This window comes from Pan troglodytes, chromosome 6 (genome assembly GCF_028858775.2).
Source record: "Pan troglodytes isolate AG18354 chromosome 6, NHGRI_mPanTro3-v2.0_pri, whole genome shotgun sequence".
NCBI classification, from domain to species: Eukaryota; Metazoa; Chordata; class Mammalia; order Primates; family Hominidae; genus Pan; species Pan troglodytes.
This window is the reverse complement of record NC_072404.2, coordinates 47,239,839-47,267,757: the sequence shown is the minus strand read 5'-3', so window position 1 is coordinate 47,267,757 and position 27,919 is coordinate 47,239,839. Positions and strand designations below refer to the sequence as shown.

General features: G+C 41.4%; 1 protein-coding gene across 3 annotated transcripts in view; it reads right to left on the bottom strand.

The window, feature by feature from the left end:
* GLI3 (GLI family zinc finger 3) overlaps positions 1 to 27,919 on the bottom strand; it is a 275,558-nt gene that overhangs the window by 159,297 nt on the left and 88,342 nt on the right. For all 3 annotated transcript variants that reach the window (XM_009452941.5, NM_001034190.1, XM_063813784.1), the window contains 1 exon segment: positions 26,925 to 27,167. In XM_009452941.5, coding sequence (XP_009451216.1) covers positions 26,925 to 27,167 — 243 coding nt within the window.

Genomic DNA, 27,919 nt, shown 5'->3' with positions numbered 1-27,919 from the left:
GTGCCATTTCTAACAAGTTCCCTGGGGATGCAGATGCTGCGTGTCCTGGGACCACATGTTGATAAATGCTGGTCTAGAAAGCAAATAGGCAAAAGTTTGGTGCAGTGAAGGTAAGCGGTACCTACTGCCCCTGCCCCCAAAATAGCAAATAACAGAAACGAAATACCAATGTATGTTATTTTAGTCAACAAATGTTAATTGCAACCTGCTTAAATATATGGCTGACAACATTATCTCCATGTAGAATTCCCAAGCCCCTGCCCTCTCTTCCACATTGGTCTTTGCCTACTTTTCCTTCCATCTGATGTCCCTTGAGGATCTGGATGGGTGCACCAAGCTGGGGAGTGACAGCTTCCAGTTTGTATGTCTGCTCTTCTTAGAAATGCAGGATCCTCACGTCCCCACCTCCTCCCCCTCCATCAGGAGTGCACCCACCTAAGCAGTAGGCACCCATTGAATACCAGCTGCTATTGTTTTAAATCAGAATAAAACCAGAGAGCAGTAACAGAAGCTAGTGTGTGCTTCTCTGTCCCTCAGCACAGCAACTCTGGTTATCTTAAGTTCAGCATTGGTAATAAATAAGCCCCAGATCTTAAAATTAAAAGGTACCAAGTAGCCACAACAAGTGGAAGGTTTCTGAGACTGGCAACAGAGATGGCAGCCAATCCCCTCTCCCCTTGGCTTGAGGGCCAGTACCTCCCAGGCTTCCGCACCTGTAACTTTAAATCAGAGAACATGCAAACAAGTTATCTCCAATGTCTGTGACATGAAGACAAATGAATTAGAGACCCTAGAAGAATATTAAAATGAAAAATGCTATTTGATAAAAATAAGCCAGACCAGGAAATCAGATAGCATGCTTATATATATTAATATATGTCATATATTATATATATTTTATATTTTATATATATGTATTTTATTGAAAAAGTCCTAGCTTTCACACAGTCTTTCCAGTTATAAAACCCTCACCTCCTAATCACATAAAATCAGATTTTTTATGATTTTTATTAGAGAAGAACCATGAGGTCTGTAGGTATAACCACAAATTGGCCAGAAGTGATATTGTTGGAACAGGAAACTAGACTGTTCTGTGCCTCAGGTATTCAAACTTCAATCACTTAAGAGAGAGAAGAGCTTCATACCAATATGGGCTCTCATGACGAAGTGCATATAGGATGTCAATGTCTGGATCCAGATGCTCGACCCTCATACAATCATCTGAAGCAGGTACTTGGTGTCAGGAAGGAAGCTGAGGGGTTAAGTGACTTACACAAGTCAGCCAGCAAAGGGCTGAGACTAGAATCCTGTCCTTTCTAATTCCAAAATCACATCTGATTTTCCTCCAAGAAACCAAGTCACCAGCACCTACCTTTTCTTCATTAAAAGCATGCGCAAGTCAAGTATATTCTAAAAGATAATCAGCTCGTAAAACTGAATAAGGAAAACCAGCTGTAGTAATCCCCTCTGTACCAAATGCTGAATCAGAAAAGACACCTAGCTTTCTGATAATCAGATTTTCCTAGAGCCTGAACAGGGTGAAAAGTTATTGAATGCAGAATATTTTTACTAGAACATGCAAGATTCTAGTAAATTTATCCAAAAGGATAAATCTGAATATTAATTACAAAACTTGTACTACTTCAAACTTTTTATTATATTCTACACCTCTACTGTTTTCTTATGGTTATCACAAGTGCTAACAAAATATTAGCATTCATATCGGTAAAATCAATTGGCAAGTCCATTATCGACATTCATTTCAAATGCGTATGTCTGAAGTATGTGTTACTCATCCCTTAAATTAACATCTTCCACTTTGATGGGACAATTGGACAGACCAGGCCAACACTTTTTTCACGAGTAATTAGTAACTCTATTTTCACATTTCTGGAGAGAGAATTACACTCAACCAACATTTCTACATCCTGGATCTGCTAATCTCAGCAATAAGACCTTCCTTTAAAAGACATGCAGTGTCTTGACCAAAGAGTAATGATAGAAAACTAATTCACAAACTTGGGTGGTTTTTCTAGCAAATGACAGCAGTTTCATATTTAGTAAAGTCTATATTTTTGTTGACAGTACACACCAAAATACATATGCATTAAAATGCATACAAGGGTGTATATATTTCTATTTCCTAAAAGGAAATTCAGAGATACAAAAACGTAATTATACAAATTATCCTTACTTCTTGTTGTTAATTCAGTTTAGGCACAACACTTGAGAAATAAATAAAAATTCTCCATAGCATAAAATAACTGGTATTCCATCTTTACTTATTGGGGAAAGTACTAAATTGATGTCATCATAAATACTCAATTTTATTTTTAAGTAATTACCAAAAGTAAAGTGTAATTCAAAGAACGGTCTGATGTGCCACAACTAGCTGTGCAAATGTACAGGATTTTTTTAAGACGGAAAATGTAAGTGCTTACCAACTGGGAACTTGAAGAAATTGAGATTGACATCTGACCTTTAAAAGCAGTGGTTCTCACACTTCATTGTTTAAAAACTTGTTAAAAACACAGAATCTAAGATCCAGTTCTCAGGAATTCTGATTCAGGAGTCTGGCACGAAGCCAAGATGCTACATGGTCACACCAAGATTCGCAAGGTTGGTTCTGTTACTACAGTTTAAAGAGTCACCTTCAGAGGCAAGGCCCCTGATGCCCACCAAGTCATCATTCTGCTTTGTTCGACTCTCCCACCGCAGCTGCCTCTCCCCACTGTCTTGTCTTGCCTTCCATTATTTACTCACTCATGGGTGGAGAGGAGTTACCCTTAAAATAGACCATCTCAAAAGGTGATTTTCCTTTTGATAACTGTCAATCAATGTAAACACACCACAAAACAATCCTTTGCAGAAGTTTAGAAGCCAAACACATGCTTATCTGTAGAATGTCAGGTGGCCTATATGACTATATCTTTTTCCCTGACTAAACTGACTACAGGAGCTTAGCTTGTTTCTGCTGTTATTTTAAAGATTATTTCAAATTTGTAAAGAGTCTGACCTGCAGAAAATGTGGACGACACTTATTGTGGGACTGTGTACCAGTTATGGTACTCGTTTTAATTCTAAGTGCTCCTCTTCCTACAGAACCAAACCAACACCGGAGAAGCTAAGCAAATGCAGTCAGTTGGATGTGAATTACCTTTTAGTTGCTGACAACAGAAAGTTACCCTGAACCACTGACCAAGGGATGAAAAGCGTCTGTATACTATTAGTAATTCTCAGAATCATCTCTGTCCCCAACCAAGTATGGAAAGCCAAGTACAGTATCATGGAACCAAATTCAAATGCTGGTCTCAAAGTTCCCGACTTGCTTGCCTTCAAGTGCCACTTGAGAGATTTTAAATGACAGTGAAATGCTTTGTTCAACTAAAAATTCAAAGTGTCGGGACAAAGTTTATTTCTGAGACTCAAGAGATAGTTTTTGCTTTAGTTGTTGCCATTGGTGCTGCTGTGTGTGTGAAAAAAGTCAGAAATAAAATCTGCCACTTTTCTTTTCCTAAATGATGGTATTTAAAATAGCAAGTCTAATAAAATCTAGCGGTTTGATTTGCTCGCTCAAAGAATGTATTTTTAAGATGAAGTGTTCCAGGTAGATGCAAGTTATGCCGATAGATATTTCATAAAGACAATGGGTCAAAAGAACTCAACAATCCCTTCTACAGCCAAGCTACAGCAGATTTTCTTTCAAAATAGGGACACAGTTGACAGAGAATAGAGTGAGGAAGTGGAAGCTGACAATTTAGTGCTAACGGTATTGCTCGCACAATAGCAAAAACACAACAAGAGTCAGCAAAGGGTGCTGCATGCTTACAGTCCTCACGCTAACAAGTATTTGTAAGTACCAACAACTTGGAGAGGTAAGGGGAAAAAAAAGCCTGCCATGGTGCCTTGTACAGGTGGCGCCAAGGTCCCTGTCTGGGCCCTTGGACAAAACCATCTCATGTAAACCTTAAAGAGGATTAATCCTCAAGGAGCACTGTAATGAGACCTTAAAAGGCTGAACAACAGCAGCAGACCACGGAGGAAGGCAGTCATCTGCTCCCCCAAGTCTTGCTAGCAGAGTTACATCAAAGCAAACGGGCAGCAGATAGCAGGCTTCCACGGCAATCCCTTATCTCGGCTCCAGCGGACACCGCTACTGTGATTGTCTTGAACTGCCACCTGTCCCAGGCATCTTTGAAGGCAACGCTAAGCCTCTGATGGATCTGACCTCCTTGAGCTGAGATCCTTTTATGTCTTTCTTCATTTTCTGCCCTGCGACATTCTTCCCCTGCCATGCACACGACATGAAACAAAGGGAGTTCTCACTCCTGACTCACTGTCCCCAGCCATTTGAGAGCAAAGAAAAACAATGTTCAGGATTATACTCTGCCCATAATACGGAGCTGTCCTCAGGAGACAAGCCTCTTATTTTTGAGGGTATAACTATATACGGCATTTACGTGCAAACTCTGTACAATGGGGTTCGATGGAGCTGGGCGCCAAGATAGGAAAGCTGCATGTCTGAGATAACTCAAAAACACAAGGAATGATCATACAGAACTCGATTAATAAAATCACATATTTTCACAGGAGGAATACAAATATAAATACTGAAATATTAAAACTTACTTACAAAATCACTGCACATTGGGGCTTGAAAAAACAGCAGCACACAAATGTCCTTAAACCTGGTTCAACTTAAAAGGAATTTTTTTAAAAAAATGAGACAGAAAAATATTTAAAACACACATATACTGCAGGTGAGAAAAGTTTGAAACCTGAATGGTAAAACAGTTCCCTCTGAGACCTTTCTAAGAGGCTAGAGGTACTGACTTTTCCAAATCATACCAGGAGAAAGGGTAGTGCCTGTGTTTCTCTGAAAAGTTCTGACATTTGAGGAGAAGGAAAACTGCTGTGATCAAATTCATTCAACACAAGACTTCTCAACATCCACTTATTCTGTCACACAAGTCTGTCTGCACACATTGCTTTAACAACGCTCACCTATATGACTATTTCTCATACTGAGTGAAATTGTAACATGCCTCAGCAAGTGATCTAGAGTGGTATGATTTTAATACTTTGCCTCATTTCATTAAAGATTTCAGCCAGCATACAAGAATTCACAAGGTAGAAAATGCTAACTAAAGAAAAATCTGATCAGAGAACAGTTTAGATGACCAAGACCCAGAGAAAGTTAAGAGAGAAAATGCAGGCCGCAATCCAATAGAGTTGGAATAACTGAGCAGCTAATAATCTGAGTTTCCTGGAAACAATAATCTGAGTTTCCTGGTAAGCAATGAGTAAAGGAAACCAAAATCAGCCATATGATATATCCTGCAGGAAGTCACATAACCACACTATCTTATATCATGGTCTTGTGTTTTATCTGCACAGTATTTAAAATTTTCAGAAAAGTATACACCTCACTTGACATAGACCAGCAATTCTATAGCTACCATGACAACATTCTTCTACTCTGGGCTTTGGTCTGGGTTCCAAAACCCACTTATTAGAAGAGGGTCAGCCTAAAGGGCTGGGAAGCTGTGGCCTTCCTGTTTCTGGATTACAGGGCTGTCTCCAGCCCAAAAGAGTGAGAACCCCAGAGAAAAACCCAATGACGAGTGTCAGTCCACAGCCAGCCCCTGAACCATCTACACTTTACACTCCCACACTCGATATGGCCTCCTCAACTCTGGGGCTATTCCAGCTCTTTCAGTTTGGATTTTTTTAGCTTTCAGTTTTTCACCAGCTTTCAACCACACGGTCTTGTTCTCTGATTGACAGCCTATCTTCCCACTTCTGACATGGCTCTTGATTGCAGGCACTCCTTCTGGTAACAAGCCTTTTTAACTTCGGCCAGAGAGGCCCAGCAGTAAGCGGACCTCAGAGCTGATCCCAGGCTTGCAGTAGACAAACTGCCTCATGCTCTTCTATCCAAGCTGGGATAAAGATGTTTTTCTCTGACACCACAGCCCATTACACATTTTTCAGAGATGCATGATTTGAAAAAGAAACACACTGACATGTACTTCATGTGAGGTGGGCAGCATGTATTTGAAGCTCATAAATCTACCCACTTCCCTCTTCTCAATGAGATCTGACTTGCAAAACTGTTTGCAGACTGTGGTGCCTTTAAACAGCACACATGCATCCCCATGATTCACTATGCCCATTTCTTAGACAGGGCCAGTTTCTATGAGGGAATAGCCTATTTCAATACAGTGCCAACTTAAAATCTTTAAACTCCAGTAGTGTTTGGGACAGACTGAAAATAACTTTTCCAATTTTAAAGCAACCTAAGTTTTACAGCATATTTTTATTTCTCCAAGTTCATGATTTTTAAACAATGCAGTAGGCATTAAAATGAACCATGTTAAGAAACAAACGTAGGGCCTGGTGCAGTGGCTGTCGCCTGTAATCCCAGCACTTTGGGAGGCCAAGGCAGCAGATTGCTTGAGCTCAGGGGTTAGAGACCAGCCTGGGCAACATGGCAAAACTCTATCTCTATAAAAAAAATACAAAATTATTAGCCAGGTGTGGTGGCACATGCCTGAGGTCCCAGCTACTCGGGAGGCTGAGGCAGGAGGATTGCTTGAACCCAGGAGGCAGGAGGCGGAAGTTGCAGTGAGCCATGATCGAGCCACCACACTCCAGCCTGGGCGACAGAGCAAGACCCTGACTCAAAAAAAAAAAAAAAGAAAAAGAAAAAGAAAAAAAGAAGGAAACAAATTTAAAACAGGGTGCCAATCAAGTATCTTCAAATAGACTTAATATGCAATAAAAAAATAAAATCAAAGAAAATATACATATATAGGAAGATGTTAGGAGAAAAACTTACCTGAGTAGCCAGTCTGTAATAAGGGAGCACTCAATTTAAGACACAGTTTGACAGCATCACCCACTTTAATTGTCTGCTATGGTATTAGCCAGAATTCAATTATTTGATTTAAATTTCTATCAACCTATCATGTATTTCTATTGAATACTACCAGTTGGATATGGTTGTTACTGTTTTTAATCCATTTGGTTAAAAAAAAATAAAAAGTGACATTTTTCTCAGGAAATGAAAGACTAGCTCTTCCAGTAGCAAGAAGTAAGATTTTCAAAAGACTTTTTGGCTTTTGGATCACTGTCTTTGGAAAGCTGCCTCTTTAATCTTTGTAAGTAATTCTATAATATGATACATGCCTAGTTTTTAGGTAGAAGTTTAGAATTAAATTCATTTATTTTCAGGCTTCTCAAATTTGTAAAATCACAAGGAGAATAAAATACATCTTAAAAACTAAAAGCAAGAAAGTTATAAAGAAGGATTCAGCAGCATCAGAAGAGATCTTAAATGTGCAGAGGGAAAAACTGTCAGTCAGACAGCCCATGAGCCGTCCTTGGTATGTCAGTATTTTTTTTTTTAGGGTGACAACCAAGACATCAAAGAGGTGAGGGTAGGAATGGAAGTCCATGGGTCTTAACAAATTATCTCCCTTAATTCCTGTTATCACCCTGTGCGGCTGCCATTTCCACTCCCATTTTAGAGATGAGGAAGCCAGTCCAGTATCTAAGAACTTGCTCAAGGTCACACTGCCAGAAGGTGGCAGAGGTGGGCCTGGGTCCTAAGTTTAACTGACACTATTGCAGTCTAGCAGAAATGCAACATATTTAATCCATCATTTCCAGTTCAAGATAGCAGGCTGGGCAAACATATTTCTCATCTGTCCCTCTAAAGACTTCTGTGAAATGAAAAACTGGAAGTAAGTTTTGTAGTAATGATAAAATAACAGTATCAAAGAATAAAATTTACCAAGCCTTTACTCTGTGCTAGGCACTTCTAAGAGCTTTATTTATATTAAGTAATTCAATCCTCAAAACGAACCCATGATGTCAGAGCTACTCCCGGCCCCACTGTATAGATGAGAAAATGGGGGCTCAGAAAGGCTAAGTAATTTGCCCATAATCACATTGTTAGAAGTGGCAGAATTAGGATTTGAACCGAGGCAGTCTGGGTCTATGGCTGAAACTCTTAACACAGTCAAAGAAATACATAAAATTAAGATTAAAAATTTCAACCCATTTCTGCAAGATGCATAGTGGGTAAGACTGGAATTATAGGTGGATATGGTGCGTAGAGAAGCAGCAGCCTGAAATATTCTTCAAGAGGGCAAAGAAACAGGTGGCAGCTGATTCACCTAAGAAGCCATGGGCTGGGTTGGGCGCGGTGGCTCACGCCTGTAATCCCAGCACTTTGGGAGGCCAAGGCGGGGGGATCACGAGGTCAGGAGTACAAGACCAGCCTGGCCAAGATGGTGAAACCCCGTCTCTACTAAAAATACAAAAAAATTAGCTGGGTGAGGTGGCGGGCGCCTGTAATCTCAGCCACGAGGGAGGCTGAGGCAGAGAACTGCTTGAACCCGGGAGGCGGAGCTTGCATTGAGCCAAGATCGCGCCACTGCACTCCAGCCTGGGCGACAGAGCGAGACTCCATCTAAAAAACAAAAAAGAAGAAAGCCCTGGGCTGGGCAGATCTTTTACCGGACACACCCGTGACAGTCAGATGGCCTGTCTCCTGCCCACAGCACATGAGCACAGGTAGCTGGCATTCCTCCAGATAAAAATTTTATGACTCTTTTTCAAAAAACAGAATGAACTTTCCTGGGAAAGTGAAGGCTTCAGCGTGGATTTTGAAGCCCTGTTTCCACCCAGGTCTATCACACAAATGCACTCACCACAAGAGTCACACCAGCTCTAACTTCTAGTGTTGGTCCCAGCAAGTTGGTGTGACACCCTTATTGGTACCCAAGCCATACCGGTTCTTATAGCTCCCCAGAATCAAGCCCTCTTCGTTCTGGCATGTGGAGAAGCTCCACCCTATTTCCCTAAAGGGAATCCTGCCAACTGATACACATGGTCAGGATGCTCCATCCATCCATCCAAGTTTCCATATGCCAAGCAGAACAACATTAGGCCAGCTATCCTTCTCCACGGTTTTGGGGAATGACACCCAAGGATCACTAGGTTTTATGAGGAGAAAAAAGGACAGGAATGAGAATGACCAATATCAACAAGAAAAACTAACCTTGGAAGAAACTTTTAGAAGGTTTTAGAAAGCATTACATACAAAAGGCAAGAGCAAGATGTTAAGAAGAAGTTTCAATAAAAGATTTCTTAAAGTTCTTAGAAATTAAGATTATGACTGCAAAAAGTTAAAAATAATGTGGAGCAATGAAAAATGAAGTCAAGGAAATTTCCCAGAGCACAGAACCAAAAGCAAAGACATACAGGATATCAGAGAAAAGAGAAGAGACACACAGAAGTAACCTAGGAGGTCTAACAGTCAACTATGTAGAATTTTGGGAAGAAAGAAAAGAGAAAACACAGCAGATAAAATTATTAAAGATAGAATAGAAATCATCCATAGAGTTAACGAATGAATCTTCAGATTCAAATGGTCCATGAAGGGATGGGCAGAATTAATGAAAATAAAAATTAAATTAAAACACATCTAGGTACATACTTTCAAACCACTAAGGATAAAAAGATCCCAAAAGTCTCCAGGAAGGAAAAAAATAAGCCATCTACAAAGGAATACAAATCAAAGAGACATCAGACTTCTCATCTACAACTTTGGATGGTAATAGAAAATGTAGTGATGCCTTAAAAGATCTTGTAGGGAAGGCTTTTAAGTTAGAATTCTAACTACACCATCAGGAAAGAGCAAGGGCAGAATAAAGAGAATTTCACAGACACAAAGACTCAGAAATTCTGCCTCCACTGTTGTTGGGAAGTTACTTGATGTATTCCAATAAAATAAAGGAATAAATTAGGAATGGCAAAGTTGAAGTCGTAAGACCTAGGAAACAGTGGTTCCAATCCAGAAGATCACAAAGGGATGTCTAGAGATTCCTCGTTCAGACTTCTCAGGAGAATGAATTGGCCAGGAAAGAAGGGAGCTTTCCCTTAAGTGCAAAAGATATGGTTGGGAGGTTGGGGAGTGGGGGGATGTAAGACCATTGTAAAGACAAATAATAGGGAAAAAACTAAATCAACTACCAAAAAGCAACATGATAGGTAGGAAAGCAATTAAAGAGTAAGTGTAGATAAAGCACTTGTTCGTAATGCTAGACACACCGCCATTGGGTGATTTAAGAATTTAGAAACTGGACTAACACAGAAGGTTAGGTATGATCTTAACATTCTACTGGTTCAACACAGAGAATTTCCACAACCATAATGCTGTAGATGCTTTCTAGATCTTCAACTTTAAAAATCAATCTATGGACAAAAACATAGCAGATGTGGTTATGATAGTAAGACCCCACAAACATATTAACAACCCTGACACTATAATAGAAAAGCTGGCTCCAGAAGATGAGATGTGGATGGCACAGGGGACCTAACATCTTACTCGTTTTGCTATGAAAAGCAGATGAGGAAAAGAAAGAGAAGCTTACAACACTCTTTAAAGTTATAAAAGCACCCAATATACAAGTAATAATATAATATCAATATTGAAAGAAGAGGGCAGAGTATTAAAAATTAAAGATTAACTTTCTCATTTCAAAGTCAATATATTGCATAAGAAATATCTAGAGTTGACATGTCAGGATATAAAAATATAAGCACGTTCTGGAGTTGTAATGATTGTTTACCAAAAGAACTAAAACAGAAACAGTGACAAGTGCCCCTGGGACTAGGGCTGGAGAAGGAAGGATGGACCACTGTGGCTTTCCATTCCAGGGTCTTCAGGACTTCATTATTTATTTATTTATTTATTTATTTATTTATTTATTTATTTATTTTTGAGATGGAGGCTCGCTCTGTTGCCCAGGCTGGAGTGCAGTGGTTCAATCTCGGCTCACTGCAAGCTCCGCCTCCTGGGTTCACGCCATTCTCCTGCCTCAGCCTCCCGAGTAGCTGGGACTACAGGCGCCTGCCACCACGCCTGCCCGCCACCACGCCCAGCTAATTTTTTGTATTTTTAGTAGAGATGGGGTTTCACCATGTTAGCCAGGATGGTCTCGATCTCCTGACCTCATGATCCGCCCACCTTGACCTCCCAAAGTGCTGGGATTACAGGCGTGAGCCACCGCGCCCGGCCGGCTTCATGATTTATTAAAATGAGCATGTGTTAACTTGTACATGATAATTGTCATCAAATACGGTAAAAAATGTTAAATTATAAAGAGAGCTTCAAGGTTTCTTTCTTGCTGGATCTTTTCTAGAAAAACAACAAACTAATATTGGAATAATCAAATAGTCATCGCATATAGAAAAAAAAAGTTTGGCTTTTTCAAATCCATTTCAAGGAGAAAACTTTGCTTCTACCTGGCTTGGCATCCCAATTTTGGAATATTACTCTGAGGAAGAATTCTAGTAACATCTCTTTATAACTTCTCAGTGGATTACAGGCTTACAGCCTCACAATTGTCATTCAATTCTGGGATCCTCAGAAAATTAGCCCCAATTGTTCAACCAAATCTGACACCACTGATCAGAAATGAGCCAACATGAGCAGGTTGATTTTGTAAAGCATTTAGCAGAGCATCATCTTATGAAACATTAAACTGAGACTGGAGAAAAGACTCTAAAAGGTATTTAAACATAAAATGAGCTCAAAAAAAAAACACAAGTAATCTTCACCTACCACCCTATCAATAATCATTTGCTTCAAATCTTTGCACATCACCATATTCCATTGTTACTAACACCATAATCCTCTGCACCAAAACCCTCTCCTACAATTTCAGAACACCAAAAGGCCTTCAATATTAATTCCTAAAAGAAATACTTTTTTTTAGAAATTAACTTTGAAGAATGGAATTTGTTTAATAAAAGTAAAACTTATACAAAAACATTCTCTCATATCATCAGCTTACTTAAGTGAAAAGAAAACAAACTTATGACTCCTTAGAACAACTCTGTTTCTACTTTGGCTCTTGGCAAAACTAGGTTGGCATTCAAATGAAACAAGGAACTCTGAAATAAATCAGTATTTTACCTTGGTCTCAGATATCATTAGCTAAATGAGGACAAGTAAACGACAGAACACACTCAAGCATTAGTGTTGCCGATGCCTCCAAGTTCATTTACTTCCAAAACCCAGACAATGCAGCCTGTGGAGCTTCTCAACCAGTCAGACTCCAGGCCTCACTCCTAATTGCACCGAGTTCCCTCCAAACACTGGGATCAGGAAATTCACAGAACAGGAGGGCTGACACTACATCATCACCCCACTGAATCCTGACTCTTCTCAGGAGTGGGGCCAATCACAGCTTTCCTATCAAGCTCTGCATAATAGAGTTTCTAATTAGAATCTTAATACTCTGGATAGAAATCAGCAGAAAAAAAAAAAAAAAAACTGTGCCTTAGAGTCTTGCTCACCTGGTGGCTCATTATGAGAGAAACACTTCAGAAAATCTGAAGATTAATAGCAGGAGTGTGGCATCAAAGGAACAAGACTGCACCATTACCAAAAGGAAAAAAAAAATTAAGAACATCCTAGCTGGGCGTGGTGGCTCCTGCCTATAATCCTAGCACTTTGGGAGGCCCAGGCAGGCAGATCACCTGAGGTCAGGAGTTCGAGACTAGCCTGAGCAATATGGTGAAACACCGTATCTACTATAAATACAAAAATTAGCCGGCGTGGTGTCGCGTGCCCATAATCCCATCTACTTGGGAGGCTGAGGCAAAAGAATTGGTTGAACTTGGGAGGTGGAGGTTGCAGTGAGCCAAGATTGTGCCACTGCACTCCAGCCTGGGCAACAGAGCGAGACTCTGTCTCAAAAAAAAAAAAAAAAAAAAAGAAAAGAAAAATCCTATTGGCATACATTTCCAAAAAGGAACTCTAAGGTGGGTCTCAAAAGTCTTTTGTCCTGGCAGTGGGGTAGGTAGTCCCCAGGGATGACATCTCAAGTAGGCTATTTCACACACAGTCCAGCAGTCTGATGTCTGTGCTCCCAGACATAAGAATACATGGTCACCAATGCAAAATATTAACTTCAAATAACTATGCATGAGAAGGACTCATGTATGAGAAACATCTGGCGTTAACGACCAAAAGCTGAACGATTCATGTCCTAGAATCAGTTCCCTGTTACTATAAACCCATGGGAAGACACAGAAGAAAGGAAAAGGGCACTTTCCGTAGCCGCTGTGGTAAACAAAACATGCCAAATGCAACTTCTAACTACCCTAGCTCAGAGGGCAAACCCACAAAAAACCCAGAAAATTTATTACTTCTGAGTTTATTAGATTTTGGGGACAGGAACTATGTGCTAAATTAGGCATGCTGTGGGCTCTCAGGTTTGATAAATCAGGTATGAGGCAGAATGAAATCAACACTGACAAAGACTAGCCGCGCACCACCCTCAGAATATGACAGCACGTGCCAACATCACTGAAGGGCCTTGAAAGGTCATTAGACAATAAACTATGTGCTTGGCTGAAATATTAGCAAGGGTCAGGATGAGCTCACGTGAAATTTTCCCTGCAAGAAAACTCTAAAATTCAGGGGAGCATTTCAGATTGCAGTTCACAACTCCTCATAAATTAATGAAAGTCAGGCATTAAACTTAATAAAAGCTGGAACGGATCAAGCAGAAAGAAAACGCAGCATCGGCATATGTGTTATGTGAATTTCTCAGAGTCCATAAATTTGATATTTGGAAGGAAGAAGGGAAATGTTAATTAGGAGAATTTCATAGTGGATTTAAATTTGCCATGGAGTCAAAGCTCTATTGTAAAAACCCCCTTGGAATCTGAAATCACCGTCACCAGATCTAGGTCCTGCCTTTTATCTTGCTATTTTACACTTGTTGATATGCAACTTAATTGTTTCATGTGTTGTTTCTTATTTTCTCTCCCCAAATTATAAAATCTAGAACGCTAAGGTCATGTCTTTTATTCTACTGTGTGTGGAGCTCAATTAATGTTGGGGAACCAGTAAAAAAAATCTAAAAATTCATCCCTCTGACTTCTCTAAAAGCCTTGTAGCAATTTTTCATGATCTTTAGACTATTCTAGCTAGCTATATCTCAGAGTATTATAGTCACTCTTAAAAGTCTCAATGTTGCCTTTTCTTATTTTCCTGATGTAGCAGGAGAGCATTGTCACAACATGTATCTTTATCTCACAGACCAGATATATCTCAGGTCAAATCAAGTCCCCTGAAACATTACTTTATACAGATCCAGGCAGATATCTCATATTTGTCTTTAAAGCAAGTATCAGTCCTACTTGCAGGTCCCAGAGACAGGAAGGGATCCCAGTGGTCTTCTTCTTACTGTTTTCACAGATTTTCTACTCAGAGCTCTCTGTGTCAGTCTTGGCCTTCCTTAGCATATATTTCTTTAAGTTATTGGTTGAGAATTTCCATGTCTGTCTTTAGCCTGCACGGGCCCTGCTATCTATACTCAGTCCTTTTGATCTTTTCTCATAAATCATTCCTCCAACCTCTTCATCATGCTTAAGATTCTTTTAGTTTATCTGAGACACCAAAGTCAGGAGACATGAACTGTCCATATTAGCGGGACTGTTGGATACCAAGATGCCTTTGTGGAAAAAAACTGTTTTCTCTCTCTCTCTCTCTCTCTCTCTCACTTTTTTTCTCTTTCTCTCCCCCTGCCACATGTAAGCATTAAGTATATTTATAAACAAAGGGGATACTGTCTTCCCACCACCTCCTCCCCTGGGTGGGGCAGGGTAGTTTGCAGCCCTGTGTAGAACCACATATAGAGACAGTTAAGGATCTTACAGTGGACTCTGTATGGCTGGTAGAGCTGGTCCCCAAAAATGCCTAGGTAGGGCCAGATACTGTCTTGTATTATCTGTTGACATGTGAAAGCTCCAGTTATTATACAAACTGTTCTTGAGAACTGAGATTTCACATAATGAATTAAGATCTTTGATCCAAAGAGACAGCCCATCTTCCAAAAGCCACTGCACCATTAACGAAGCAGATGTGGGGGCAACAGGAACACCGTGAGAAGGACAACGTTTTACAAGACAGCTAGAAAAGGAATGCACGTAGGCCTCCCTTTCTCAGTTACAAAGCCGAGGTCTGGAGTCCAGACTCAAACCAGCACCATGAGCAGGCTGTATAATCTCCATAATTATAATTCAAGTGCTAAATGAGTTTGTGTGAAAACTAAAGGAGATCACATAATGAGGTCCTCAGCCCAGTGCTTGGCACATGGGAAATATCACACATATGGCCTGCGGTGGTGATTACTACTGTGTACCAACTCTTACATCCTCCAAAACACGGGGGCACAGAGAGGACCACAGGCTTCCCCATTTTTAACTTCTAGGTAAGGTAATGTTAAGTTCTTTGCAAAATATCAGTTAACAAAATAAGAAGAAATGTCTCATTCTCCCCTACAACCCAACACCTGGAGCACGGGGAGGGCAGAGGTAGCAAGGACCAGTTCCTGCCTCTCTGACACTGGGATGCATAAGAACAAAGCCTGGACACCGAAGTGGCATTTGGCCTGCCTTCCCTGATTCTACACCCTTGTACTCCAAGCCCCTGCCCAAAACTGGCAATGCCACCACCTGGGTTCCAGGACATAGTTTCCAAGCACTCCCCAGCTGGGCTGATCCCAAACCACTGGCAACTTAGCCACGCTCTTGCACAGATCTGGACTATCATTTTGAAATCTCATCCGTTATGGGACATGGGTGAAGAATCTGAGTTCTGGAGCCAATAAACCGGGTTCAAACCTCAGTTCAGCCACTTCCAAACCATGTAAAAATGGACAACTTACTTAGCTTTACCAGGTCTCAGTTTCCTCATATGTCAAAGGGGAAAATCATGACAACTGCTCATAAGGTTGTTTTGTGGGGATTTAGTGACTTCAAGAGCAAAGCCCGTGGCATAACATTGTGGTGCAGACAGAGAGCTTAATTTCTGCTGGCTATCATTTCAGCAAGGATCATTTCCCACCTGGGCCACTGCCAACAGCAGCCTGCTAAGTCACCTCCCTGATTCCACATTCCATGCCTTCACAAACGTCACTGCACACCAGCCAGAGTGACAGTCCTAAAATAAAAATCAAATCACAACACTTCTTCCACTGGCTTTTTGTTGGCCCACAAGGTCCTCAATCTCATCTCCCCCTACTGTCCCACCCCCTGGCCAATGACCACATTGGCATGCTCTCTGCTCCTGGTACTTTTTCACGGCAAACCTTTCAGTAGAATGCTCTCCCTCAGATCTCCCAGGGCAGCTTCTCTTTTTTTATTCAGTTATTCTGGCTGCAAAGACACCTCCTGAGCAAGGCTTTCCCTGCCCCACCCACCTGATCTAAGGCACAACATTCCTACCCAAGTCTCTCTCTAGCACATCACCTGGTTTATTACCCTCAGAGCACCACCAGCTATAGGTTGAGTATCCCTAATCTGAAAATCTGAAATGCTCCAAAATTCAAAACTCTGAGAGCTGAGATGATGCCACAGGTGAAAAATTCCACACCTGACCGACCTCATGTGATGGGTCATAGTCAAAATGCAGCTAAAATTGTTTCATGCATAAAATTGTTTTAAAATACTACATAAAATCGCCTTAAGACTGTGTGGAAAAGGTATATATAAAACATAAATGAATTGTGTGTGTAGACTTGGATTTCATCTCCAAGATATCTCATTCTATATATGCAAATATTCAGAATCTGAAATCTAAAACACTTCTAGTCCTAAGCATTTCAGATAAGGGGTACTCAACCTGTATCTTCTTGTTAAGGCTCTGCCTAGGTGTTTGTTGTATGTCTCTTCTGGCTGGTATGTCAGCTTTGAGAACAAGAACCTGATTTGTTTTGGCAAACGCTGACCCCTCAGGACCTAGAATAGTGTCTGACTCACAGCAGCCTCTCAAAACACTGCACAAAGTTTTTTAATGAAAATAAATATCATGCATCATGTACTTAATGGAGTGAGACTCGAGGCAGGTCACGTCAGCAGTGTTATCAGAAGGACTGAGTCCCCCAGAGGCACTCAGGTGTCTCCAATTGTTCACTATCTCCCACATCATCGATCTGTGGCAATGTGATAAACACATACTACATTTAAAACATCATTCATCGTAAAAGATAGAGGCTACATAAAAATGCATCTCACAGACCTATATATGAGAGGTAAACTGCACATTTGATCAAAAGGTCAACCCACTTGGTCAGGTTCACTGAGCCAAGCTGGGATCACAGACACCAAGTTGGAGTGGATCACAGATTCTCTAGCAGGGAGCGAGGTCACAGGAAAGCTACCATTGTATGTTAGTTTCCCTTCACCCCTGGGGGAGGAGGGAATAAATTTCTTACAAAGAGGAGACACAGGGGTAGGGGAAGGGAAAGGAAATGTGAAATCTTGCCCCATTTGAAAACAGGCTTATTCCACGAAAGCAAACCAGAAGAAGAGCTGGCATTTGCTTCTCAGCATCCCCCACGTGCACTTCTCTGCTCTTCTCTAAATTACCTAGGAAACAGGCACCTCCTTTTACTCCACTCACAAGACAGGAGCACAATCAGGATGCAGATCTGGGTCCCCCCAGTGGACGAGGTAAACACCCCGCTTCCTAGAGCAGGCTCCCTTTGAGCCTCACAATGTCCACTGATTAGGCCTGCGGCTCCCTAGGGAGCATGGCACAAGTCTCCTCCGGGGTCCCATCCTCTCCCCTGAGACTCTTTCAGTCCTGGCTGGATTGCAGGCTCATTCCACTAATGCCAGTCTTTGTTCTCATGCTCCCCCGGTGGTGTTAGCTACTAAATTTCCCAGATGAATTTCACTTGGTTATTTCTGGGCCCTATCTCCAACCTCAGCGTGGCCCTGCTGCACAATTTCTCTAGCTTGACTGATGTGACAGCATTTGGGAGTTTTCCAATAAAATAAAACTCAATGCTTTTTTTTTTCATTTTGAACACTGTAAGTGGAAATTAAAATGTGCCTTGATACAGAACACTGTTAATTCTTTAGGAACGAAGCCACAGTTATTTCCTATGTTTTTTATTTGTAGTTTGTGATCAAGATATTGTGGTGATTGGGGTTACCTATTACAGAACAGCTCAGCAGTTGAGAACAAGTAAAAATAAATTGTGTTGTCTTGAAGAAAAAATATGACCTGCTGGCTGGGCATGGTGGCTCACGCCCGTAATCCCAGCACTTTGGGAGGCCGAGACGGGCAGATCACTTGAGGTTAGGAGTTCAAGACTAGCCTGGACAACATGGTGAAACTCCATCTCTACTAAAAATACAAAATTAGCGGGGCATGGTGGCACATGCCTGTAATCCCAGCTACTCAGGAGGCTGGGGCAAGAGAATCGCTTGAACCCGGGAAGCGGAGGTTGCGGTGAGCCGAGATCACACCATTGCACTCCAGCCTGGGCAACAAGAGCGAAACTCCATCTCAAAAATATATATATATGACCTGCTACACAAAGGAATGCAGCAGCACATCCTTAAAGACCAATGAGACAGCAGCCCAGCCAGGGACGCCTGGGAGGGGAGCCCTGTGACCTGTGAAGGAGTCGCACGCTGTCAAATTGAAAGCAAGGGTGAATTCAATTCTGCAATGGAGAAATTCTGGGTAAGTGATTGGGAACCCAAAGGTCTGTTTAAATATACAAAGGGCCATGGAACAAGTCTTAGTAATCACCCCAGACTCTTGCAGGAGAGAAACAAACAGCTCCTCACAGAAGCCTGCTGGCCTGGACCTCTTGAGCCCTGTCTTTGCCACTTCCCTCCTGAAATTCACCCTCCAACCACAAAGATTCTTCTCAAGTCCTGCAGATGTCAGTTCTTCCCTTGGCCTCCAGGCCTTGAAAAATGCTCCTTTTTGCCTAGATTACTCTTTCCTCACCTCTTTCAAATGTCACCTCCTCCAGTAGGCCTTCTGGACTGCCAAGGCTGGGTAAGTCCCTCACCTGCTCTCAAAGGACTCTTCACTCTCTCTCCCCTGACAGCTCCCTTGTATTGACTTTTCAATGGCCTAAAGCTCCACAGAAGCAGGCACTTGCTCATTTTGTTCAACACTGTTTAGCACTTAGGCGACACTCAATAAGCAAATGCTCAATTAATACATGACTGACAGAATGAACACAAAAATAAATAGCTGAAGGAATCAAATGGAATCTTGCTTTATTTTGTTCTAAGAAGAAGAAACTCATTGAAAAACTGAGGTTAATGAAAAGCCTGGCCCCCCTCAAAAGAAGTGAAGACATTAGAATGATGAGAACAGTCCATTGTAGGATAGACCCAAATTTAATAGCTTAAAGAATTGAGGAAGTTGGATCCTTTTCAAAGAGTACAACAAGAATCCAAACTATATCAGAAGACAGGGAGAAGAGAGCAATAAAATGCCAGATCGGTTACTCTAAATTAACCCAAACTGTGAACAGCACACAGAGGAAAATCAAGCCCTTTCCCTAAGAACTATGAAGATACAGCACAAATTTACAGGTATGAGATCAAGAAAGCTAAGGCAGGATGGGAGACTGCAGCTTCAAGAGACATCAAAGGTAACATTCTTTAATTATACAAGAAAAAGGAGGAGGGCCGAGGATAATGATGCCTCTATTAAGAAAGCGGGAGGGAAAGCTGTTAGCAGATGGCTATGAAATGGCAAGAGTTGCTGTTTCTCATGCTTTACTCTAGGAGGGAAGGAAGGAAGGAAACAGGGAGGGAAAGGACGGAGGGAAAGAAATCACAAGCAACTACTAAAAAAGTGCCATTTGGGTGGGTGCCAAATTAGAAAAGATAAATAATTACATGGAATCTTTAAGCAACTGGATTCATGATCCTGAACTGAGTTGCAGATGGGGCCTCCCATTAACATGGATCAGACGCATACTTGGATGCTAAGTTGGGAAGATGTTACCAAACTATGAATTGCCTAGAGGCTGTTGAAGACAAGATACATCACTGAAATTTGGAAAAAGGCAAACAAACATCATGCTCACCTTAACCACAGGGAAAATACCTACTTGTTCGATGTCAGATGGGTGTCATGGAAGAGAGGCAGCTCTCCTGTGTTAATCTTACAGTACTTAAAATTACGGTCCCCATCCAAGTCTATGAGTGAAATGCCAGCTTATTCCAAAGAATCGAAGTCCCTGCCTTATGCCAGTGAGGTGGCTCAAGCCTGTAATCCTAGCACTTTGGGAGGCTTAGGCGGGCGGATCACCTGAGGTTAGGAGTTCAAGACCAGCGTGGCCAACATGGCAAAACCCCGTCTCTACTAAAAATATAAAAATTAGCCAGGCGAGGTGGCACATGTCTGTAATCCCAGCTGCTTGGGAGGTAGAGGCAGGAGAATGGGTTGAACCTGGGAGGTGGAGGTTGCGGTGAGCCAAGATCGCACCAGTGCACTCCAGCCTGGGTGACAAAGCAAGACTCTGCCTCAAAAATAAAAAATAAAAAATTGCAGATTTTACAAATGTACAAATGTACCATAAATACTTTGTACATTGCCTGCTCTCAGGAAGGATTAGGTGACTAAGTTTGGATCAGAGGTTGTGTACAATAACTAAATTGTAGAAGGGAAGCAGAAACAGCAATGTCTCTTCAGGTGGTCAAGAAGCCACTCTGATGGGCAGGCTGTGAGCATGGGTCACCTGGAATTCCACCTCCATGGTGACTGTGATAAGCATCTGAGCAGCTCCCAACTTCTCTGCCCTACAGTGGCACGCATGAGTCCCCAGTCCTACCCTAGGAGTTTTGGTGCCCACAGAAAGTAAGTACTGCCTCGGACTAATCACATTATTCCAAAGGATGTCGGGCCGCCAGGTAGGGGCAACACAAGGAAGTAGCTGTGATATGTTTAAAGGTGAGAATGACATGACTACTCAAGTGTCCACGGTAGGAAAATATCCTTGTAAGATGGCTCTTAGAGACTTTCCAAGGAGGTGGGTTGTTAGATAGGCCTTTAAACATAAGCAAGATTTGAAGGCAAAGAGAAAGCAAGTAACTGGTCCAGGAGAAACAACTATACAAGCAGGGCAACAAGGGCAGGGCCAGCACCAGAGCAGTGGCCAATGGGAGCTGAGTCGTTGTAGAAGAGAACAGTGCCGGGCGGCAGGGGAAGAGAGGACTGGACCAGTGCACTAAGGGGCTAAGTGATTTTCTCTAGAAAAATGTGGTCTCTCTTGGTCTTTTCTTTCTCTTCCTGACCTGGGTGGTCTTCAAGCTTCTCCCAGTCTCCTTTAATAAATTTATCCTCAAAATTGATGAACAAAATTGTTAACAAATTTTTCTAAATGCTACAGGGACTTTTCTCACTGTTGGTTCCCAGTTTCATTCACTATCTCCTAAAACAGAGATACGCAGACTCACGGTCGCATCAGGCACAAGAGTAGTCAAGATTCACTGGCAACAGTTCAAATGTGGAACACTAAGAATTATCCCTAAATCTGTATTGCTTTGCTCCAAGTTGTCTTGCAATGCAGCTCTTTAAAAGTCTATGGATCCTGGCTAACATGGTGAAACCCCGTCTCTACTAAAAAATACACACACACAAAAATTAGCCGGGTGTGGTGGCGGGTGCCTGTAGTCCCAGCTACTCGGGAGGCTGAGGCAGGAGAATGGCATGGACCCGGGAGGCGGAGCTTGCAGTGAGCCGAGATTGTGCCACTGCACAGCCTGGGCGAGAGCAAGACTCTGTCTCAAAAAAAAAAAAAAAAAAAGGGCTATGTAAGTGGCTCACTGTTTCTAGTCTTAAAACATTACCTCTGGACTACTAAAAGAAAGCCAGGTCATTCTATTGAATTTCTAAGAGAAAGACAAGAATAAGCAGGGAGCTATTCTCAAGCTCACAAATAACAGTTTTGCAAAGGTTCATGGACTTGTTTGGATCTCCTCACTCCAGCTCTTACTGCAATTCAAGACTAACAGCCTAGGAAGCAAGAGACCCAGCAAAGCCCCCAGGGTGTGACCCAACATCAGTCTTTCTGGTTAAACAATCTAATTTTTAAAGGGCAGAAAAAAAACAAAGCATTTCTGATTGGCTCATCAACTGTTCTCCAAAGACGTAAAAGACAGTCTGGATGAGAAGAGAACTAAGAGCTCAGGGAACTGTCACTGCTTTTGCAGTTTGGTCAAGACAAAACTGTTCATTTATGCCTCTTAGGCATTCTTGTCTCTCACAGTCTCAAGATGACACTTGGATAGTAAGAGAGAGAAGTATGAGCAGGTGTACCTATTAAATATGTAAAATATACATCCTCTCTTCCATTCACTCAGAAGATGTATTTCTAAAGGGATGTGGAAAGTCACCTAATATAAAGACAGACAGGTAGAAAAAAAATCTATGCAGTTTTTTAGCACACAAGAATGCAAGCGGGCTGAGCACAACAGCCTTCCACAGAAAATAAATGCAAGCCAATTAAAAATTCAGGGTTTTTTCTTTAAGCTAATTCCTCAGGTTTTGCTAATTAGCCACCAATAGTTCTGTCATCTGAGCTGGGGAACATAGGAAGAATACCAGTGGTATGTTTTCAATCAAAGCATTTGCACGGAAGAATGAATCATATTTTCCATGAAGAACTACTGCTTAGGAGCAGTTGGGGGCAGAAGAAAAGCAGCCTTCACACAACTATAAAACTGTAAGGAGACCTGAAATTTTTTAAAAAGGAGGCATCTTTCTGCCCCCTTTACCAAAACCAGCAGAGACCTATAATATGACATGACTAGTGAATCTGAGAAACTTTGCACAAAGATCCCTGCAGGAAGAGTTTAAAAACTAGACTCTTGACAGTAAGACAGAAGACAATGCAACACATGTTTTCTGGAAAAGGGAAGTGAATAAAAGTTAAGTGTCAGCCAGGGTACAGGAATGCTTTAACTATTATGTCACCTGCCTTTGAAAGTTTATAGAAGATAAATGCATGGCAGTCAATGAAAGCAGGGAGAGATGGCAGTTAGAAATACCTGGCTACAGACAGAGCATGGGCAGAAGAAAATTGCTGAGGAATCTTTGGGCAGAGGATGGGGCTTCTTACCCTGACTCTGATACAAGAAGATCAGGTCCTCCAATCTAACCCCTACCACGCTCCCCCAAATTATAAAGCGCCAGTGATCCTGTAGCCGAAAGCCTGTCAACACCACGCCATGTCTGAGTCATGCATCTAAAACGTCTACTTTTGCGCCTTGATATACAGCCCGTCCACTGCGACCCTTCATGAGAGAATACCCCGTATCCCCCCGGGAGATTTTATTCTAAACATATGCTGTGAATGTTTGAAGTGCCCGCTGTCCCTGAGTTTTCTTTTTTCTTTTTTTTTTTAAGCCACAAAACCTAAAATACTTTGATTTTTGCCTAACTACAATTTCTGAAGATGCAACATTGCATACCCAAATATAATAAAATCTTGTGCAATAAAAATTTTACAGATGTCCTTCTGAAGGGAAAAAAAAAGCAAAAATGGTTTTCCCTTTTCCGGTCTTACAGGAAGCCTGCCCACACTTTAGAAATACAAAGTTCATATATATAGAAACACAAATTAGGCATCTTGGAAAGTCTACAATTTCCAACCACAGAGAAATGAAGGAATTGCTGTGAGTGTTCACATGGCCAGGCCACTGGATTACAGGAGTCTTTTCTTTTGACCGGCTCAGCAGAGCTAGCAAATAACTCAAGGGCAAGGGGAATGGCCTAAAAAGATGTTTCTGAACTTCAGCTACTGAAGGTCTGCAATGCGCTTGTATTGTTGACAGGGCCCACGACTGAGACAAGCTATGCCCACAAGATAAACAAATGTGACCAAAACTGTATGTCTCATTTTAAAAAGAGGGCATTTCTTCATACACTAAAAAATTCATGGAAAATTTATCACCTTCAATTCACATCAATCATTAGCTTTGCCTGGATAATTAAATCCATGTGAGCAGATAGATTTTATTATAAAGTATCTCAAAAAATACTTGTGATACTGGTAGGAGATTAAGTAATCCAACAGAGTTCTAAAGAAAAAGTAAAGTCATATCCCATATGATGCTGAGGCTTAGTTTAGGATGTCTTTAAATATTCAATATGAATAAATAATACTATATCTTTTATGTTCCTGCATGTATTAAAGTTTGCATTTGTTACATAAAACACTTTCTGCTAAGAATTTAAAATGTTAACACTTCTCAAACTCATTTAAAATCTTTACAATTTCTTCACTTACAAAACAGAAAAAAGTTATAGTCGATCTACTGAGGTTGACTGAGAAAAGATTATGTTCAGAAGGCCACAGTGCACAGCTCTAACGACACCACAGTTACAGGTTTGCAGTTTGCTCAATTCTTAATCTGTGTTATAGAAGAAACTGGTCTCAGGCAAGCAGGTGACCAGGTCTGGCAAGAAAGAAAGAAAAAAAAAAAACAGTCTACACTGAATCAAATACAAGTGCAACCCTCAGAAACATGACTTAGAGAGTCAGCTTATCACATATTGATGATGATGAGGAGGATGAGGATGATGATGTAGAAGAGAAGGAAAAAAAGAGGAGGAGAAGGAGGAAGAGAAAGCAGAGAAGAACTACCTTAATACTTTTGAGGCACTTACCATGTGCCAGAGATTTTAGTTAATACTTTATTTGCATTGTCTCAATTTCCACAAGAACACCATGGAGCAGGCAGTCATATTATCACCCTATCCCACAGTGAGGAAAGGATTCCTAGAGGGATCAGCACACTTGTCAAGGTCACACAGCTAGCAAGTGACAAAGCTGGACCTTGAACCCAAATTCCCAAGTGTTGAGCCAATCTGTGCAGTCTTTAGGACTTCCCATCCATATTATCTATATAATAATGTAATTTATGACCAATTTAGGGAGTACATTGGGATGGTAGGTCAAAATTGTATTTGCCATTTGGTTAAAGAGAACTTATACAGTTTATAAGTTATCACATAATTTTAACACTGATTTGGACAATATTGTGGGAAAATGTAACAAATAATCCACTATGAATGCTGTAACCTCAAAACAGAGTGATGATGAATGAATTCAGATCCCCCTAAGAGCTCTCCCGTGCCCATCATTAGTTAATGGGACATTGGAGGTCCAGGAGATGGGTCCCACTTGCACCACTGAAGGAAGACAAGGGTCCCAGGTGTAGAGAGCTCCCAGCCCCTCAGAGGATGGGAAGATTCAATGGGGGAAACCGTTAAAACAAACGAACCAAGAACAAGCTGCAAGTTGAATGGCACAGAGAGAAAGTTAACGGTTATCTGCTCACTACTGTCAGCCAAAAAAGAAGTACTCTTCAGCTGTCCTGACTAATTAAATACCTCACTAATTAGTGGGCATCTTGAAAAGACAACAAAACATAAATATGAGATGGGAAAAGTTTGTGTTCACACATAAGAACAGAAACAATGCAGGGAGCTTTGGCTAAGAGTCTAGCCTGAATTTTTCTTAAAAAGTAAGTCTGCTACTGGGGTCTATAAATATAGGTAGAAAGCATGTAGGAGTCCCTCACATTTTCTGCATGGATGATGTTTAAAAGAGACTCACAAATAAAAATACAATGCAGAAAACTTAGGAATGTGCTCAGAGAAAAAGCCTACCAAGGCTATTTTAAACCTTCATTACTAAAAGGAAAGATGAATAAAATAAAACTAAGTAAACCCTGAATGGAGGAAGGAACAAGCCCAATAGCCTTCCTCCTTATTTCTGTATCTGCAGAAATAAGACGGACAAGCATTTTTGAAACAGAGAAGTTGTAACCTTTTTCAAAAGCTTAGAAGAATCCAGAAAACTACCCTCCGTGCTTCTGACCACTTTTTAAAAAATGCTCTCTCCACTTAAAAAAAAAAATGTAGCTTCCATCTTTTCCAACAATATAATCTGGTTGGGGGGGAGGTGGTGCGGGGTAGCGGTTGCTGAGACTTAAGGTTATGCGAGGCCCTTTGATCTGAGGAGTGAGCATTCCCCTTTGCTGCAAGCCAACTAATGAAGGGATGAAATTAGCTTTTATCCTGGGCACTTTCTTGAGCAAAAAAACATGCACTAATCAGCTGTCCTCACTAATCAGTCATCTGGCTAATGACCTTTTGCCTTAAAACACTAAAATTTCTGAATGATGTGGAAAAGGGGAAACACAAACCAGTCCCCCTCACTGGAGCTCAATGGTTCATCTGGAATTGGAGCCGGGAAGGTTAAATGGCAAGTCTGAATCCTGGCAAGGTGATAAATCTGTAATCAAGAGCTGCAAGCTTTGGCACCTCAATATGAACTTCATTACTCCACAACCAAATTGTATTTTTTTAACTAGAAACAGGTCAGAAATAAACTCAACCCTTATACATTTTTATTTATATTCTGCCATTGGAGAAAACCATCCCATACATGAGTTTAGAGTCCTAGTTAATTTCTTAAACGTGATTAGTGCTGAGAAAGGAGCTTCTGATGTGTCTGGCACGCTGGTTAGAGAGGAAAATACAGCACAAAGGAAAATCTTCCATATTAAGGAATTTAGCACAGATTTGTTAAAAGAGGTTTGTTTTTACAAACCATCAAAAATGGGAATAGGCAAAATCATTAAATTAAAAAATCATTAAAAATGGGAATTGCGGCTGTTGAGCACTTCTCTTAATGCAGCCTGCTTTCATAACTTCATAACAACAAATTTTTCTCCTGCAGCATCTGTTTGGATGGAGTAACTCTAGTTCTACTTCTCAACAAAAGTCTCATGTGGATTAGTCACAAATGGACCACCCTCCTGAAGGCCGCCCCACTGAAGACTGATGTTGCTTAGAGACATAAGAAAACATCTCTCTCTAAAAAGAATGGGAAAGAAGTAGGGAAAGTAAGAAGGAAAGTGGAAAGAAAATTACACCTTTTAATAAATTATACAAGCCAAAACTTCATAAAGCGCACACACACACACACACACACACACACACACACACAGCCCTCCCCATAGCTCCTGAACAAGTGCCGACTGGCATGGGCACTTACGGTAGTGGGGCTCCATGTAACCATTCCTGGGGTCCATGGCAAACACCGTCCCGCGGTACGGCACAGAGGGCTCTGCCACGTGTGGCAGGGACCCATGGATCTCTTTCTTGATCAATGAGGCCCTCTCGTCACTCGATGTTGAAGGTTCCTCACTGACTTTGCTGAGCCCCTGGACATTCTGTGGCTGCATAGTGATTGCGTTTCTTCTCTCTCTGTGATAAGTCTGTCCAGGACTTTCATCCTCTAAAGAAAGAAGAAAAATGAAAGACTCTGTAAACTACTTTAAGGAGCAATTAAAAAACCATGATCAATTAGGTCTCATTCTCGATATCCCTCTCCCGGAAAAGAAGTATCTTTCTCATTCACAGCAACTTTGAGAGCTACAGGGCTGGGATGGGATCTTTGCAGACAAAACTGTTTATGAATGAGGGTCCAAAGTACACAAATACACAGGGAAGGATGAAGGGGAGCAGGAAATGAGCCTATTAAACTGAGATGTAGGGGTTGGCAAATTGGCATCACCAGCTTCTAGCTGGGTCTGCCCATGAGGTTTCTGCTCATGGGCTGGCCAACATCTTGCAGGTCCCACGTGGAATTGAAACCTTTGCCAATCTAAGACTGTGCATGTCCAGCTTCCCTTTGCCTGCCTGGGGAGGCGGGGCCTCCGGGGTGACACAAAGTCCTTCCAGCTACCCACTGAGGCTCTGGTTGCTCCAGGGGATGTAGGGCCTTTGCTCCTAGAGAATGACCTATTAGGAAGCTATCCAAAAGTTTATGCTGTTTTGTTGTTTTAAGTCAGATTTGTAACCCAGCAAGAGATTTGACAGAGCCAAAAATGGAACAGAAAACTCATTGGTGAAAAGGGATAAAGGTGCCAATCATGAAAACCTACAGAGCCTCTCGTGAGATACTTCCTGCTTCTGTCCATACAACAAAGCTGAGACCTAAGAGGAACACAGAGTGAGACTGAAAGTCCAGGTGTGAGATGGCTCTGA